Source organism: Penicillium griseofulvum (genome assembly GCF_001561935.1).
Source record: "Penicillium griseofulvum strain PG3 chromosome Unknown contig_41, whole genome shotgun sequence".
NCBI lineage: Eukaryota > Fungi > Ascomycota > Eurotiomycetes > Eurotiales > Aspergillaceae > Penicillium > Penicillium griseofulvum.
The window spans coordinates 1-2,911 of NW_024467414.1; the positions used below are offsets into that span (position 1 = coordinate 1).

At 46.7% G+C, this 2,911-nt stretch overlaps 1 protein-coding gene across 1 annotated transcript; it reads left to right on the plus strand.

Moving 5' to 3' along the window:
* Positions 1-427: 427 nt before the first annotated feature.
* Positions 428-1,945, plus strand: PGRI_096140 (uncharacterized protein; the record flags this gene model as incomplete). Its single annotated transcript, XM_040797327.1, has 1 exon — positions 428-1,945. One exon carries the CDS (start codon positions 428-430, stop codon positions 1,943-1,945), a length of 1,518 nt encoding a protein of 505 aa, XP_040653272.1.
* Between the last annotated feature and the right edge of the window lie 966 nt (positions 1,946-2,911).

Here is a 2,911-nt window from a genome sequence, read left to right on the forward strand (position 1 = left end):
ACTGGGCTTTTTAAGGTGAATAGCAAGAGCGAAGCAGCTGCTGAATCGAGGCCGCCCTGGCCTGTGTATATTGTCTAGGACCTAACCAATACACCTTAGTAGGAAACATCGTGAGAGAGAAGGTCAGACATCGTGCAACGGTTAACAAATGATATAAACCAATGGCTTTTAGTAAGAATGGCTAAGAGAGGGTGGTTAAGAGAGGGTGGTTAAGAGAGGGTGGTTAGGCTAATGGTAAAAACATCCATTTTCGGTGGGTGGCAATCTCTGGGGAACGAGGAGGGAGGATGTGGGAAGGGACAGACAACAAAGACGCAAGCAAGATAGTCTCCCATACACTTGGAAATATAAATAAGGGAAGCCCTTTCATCCGTCTCAAGAATATCCATTTATCTATTTCGGAGAGCATCCTCAGCTATACTGGGCTATGTCTTCCTCAAACGCTGAAGGAGTTTTAAGACGCAGTACGAGAAACAAGCAACCAAAGGATAATGTAGAAAGGCTGCAAAATCTGGTTGAAAGCGGGAGTGGTCTTTCCCAACCCAAGGCTGCTGCTGCGGATGCGCAAGCCTCGTACATTCAGCCAGGTTCCAGTAAAGATACTGGTGCGCATACAACCAACCAAAGTCAGTCGGTTCAGTCACAGTCGAAGCCCCCGTACAACACTCAAGAGGAGCAGCCAAGCCCAGATGGTACGGGAGAAGCGGTTCCAGATGAACCGAACGACCAGCCTATGGGAGACGCTGAGTCTGAAAGGAAACCATCTGAATCCCCTAGAGCCAGCCCAAGGTCGGGTCATATGGCTGAGAACGCAGCTGAATCTGGTAGTCCCTCTCCTGTCGGCGCCAATGACTCGTCGGAATCGTTGGATGAAGTCCTGACCGACCTGAAGAAGCTCTCAATTGGTCGCGATCACGACGGAGAACCAGATGCCTGGAGTCGTCTTGGACGGTCAAACGTATTGCTGGTTCGGTATGGACCCTACAAGGCGGCAAAATATCGGGTTCAGCCTGGAAATGGGTACAGCACCCAAGGGCTGCAGAAAGTATCCAAACTAAAGACCCGAATTTCGCACGTGATGTACGAAGGGGAGGACGGGGAAGACCATTATAGATACAGCAGGGACAACATCGTCGGCATTGTCGGTGTGGCATTTTATGAAAGAAAAGACATTGACAAAGTCTACAAAACTGCTCCCCCGGCCTTTGTCAAAATTAAATGGCAAGGAATCGATGCTGCGCATCAGAAACTGTTGACCAGAGGCAACTCCTGGATTACCAAGGTAGATCTGGTTAGACTCACCGACTCAGCCACAGCAGAGCAAAAGATCTCCGAGGCTTGGGATAAGCAGGAGGAACGTCACAATCAGTGGCAAGGCCAAATAGGAAGAGACAGCCCTGATCGTTCACCCACCCCTTGCCCGCTGGATTCCTTCAAGGCACAGAAGGAGGAGAGAATAAAGCGCGAGCGTACAAGAGAGCCTTCGATGCCAAGTGCACAAAGTTTGGAGCTGGGCCCCGAGGGGTGGAGGCTAGGGAGTCGCCAACCAGCGGTGAAAAACACACAGCGGCTTGATTCAGTTTCGGTGAAGCAGGAATTGGACGATGAGGACGATGAAGACAATGACCTGTTTGTCGATGGCTTCAGTACTAATGCTCGGAACGCCAGTGGTCAGAATACCAGTGGTCAGGATAGCAACGGTCCGAACAACAATGGCCTCAATAATGATATAAGCAGCGGATCTGGTCAAAATCGGCCTCCACCAAAATTAAGCAAGTTCTATAAGAGATGGTTGGGAAGAGTGGGAATTCCGGAAACTGATTTCAGTAGCCTCGACGATAAATACATTGCGAGATTTGAAGCTGCTGCATACGTTTATATGGACGAGCTGAGGAAGCAAGGCTACGTTGTAGAAGATGATATGGATATGGGTGTGGATATCTAGGGTGGGGGAAAGCGGCCAAAGATCTCGGCATTTGAAAGTGATCCAATTATCCTGGCATTAATGTGGCGGGAATGGCAGCAAATTTTGTTTTCCATCGCTGGCGATGTGAGGACTTTGCTCGGCATACTTGTTAAGTCGTCTCCGTTTTGCTTCTGTTTATTTACACTCAGAATGAATATCAACCTTTGATTTCGGGCAATTTCAGGATGGGGAGAAGGGGAAAAGGATACATTCTAAATAGGCTGTAGTTTAAATTGAGTGTTTCCTAGTAATGGTACAATGGGGGAATGGGAACAACTTGCTCACTAAGGATGCGGACGCTCTCTATTTGCTATCTGGGCTGAATCAACAAATATGTATTCTATGCACATCCCTTGTTGTCCAAGTATCATGTTTGACATGTCAGCTGCTGGCACCTGTATATATATTACCTTATAGTACGCACACCCATGATAGTTAATAAAATAACAAATTACATGAGCATAGAATGTGATTAAGAACACAAGGCCATAGCTGCATTACTATAATAACTCAGGAAAATCACTGGGACCCTGCAATCACACTTAGTTCACTCTAGAACACCGTTACCATTCACATAGGAAGATTTTGATTCATACAATCAGCATGTGAAACAATATGCGCTCCTCCAGCGCGACCTTAGAAGCTCATTGGATAGTGAAGTACCGTCTCGTTGCGAACAATAAGTGAATAACTTACGTAGCAAAAAGGATAGACCTTAGAGGCTTTGTGGATAGCTATAGTGGAGCTTGGAAACGAAAATTCAAGATATAGGTTGATACATAGGCAGGCGGAAATCCGTTAAATCAAATCAGATAGATACACACACACACACAATTTATTAACGCCCGGCGGCTAAGCCGAAAGGGCAACTATCCCTGATCTACTATACATGTCATAATATATATAGTACTGTGTCTCCTCAGAGCCCATACATAAAGCCTTGCA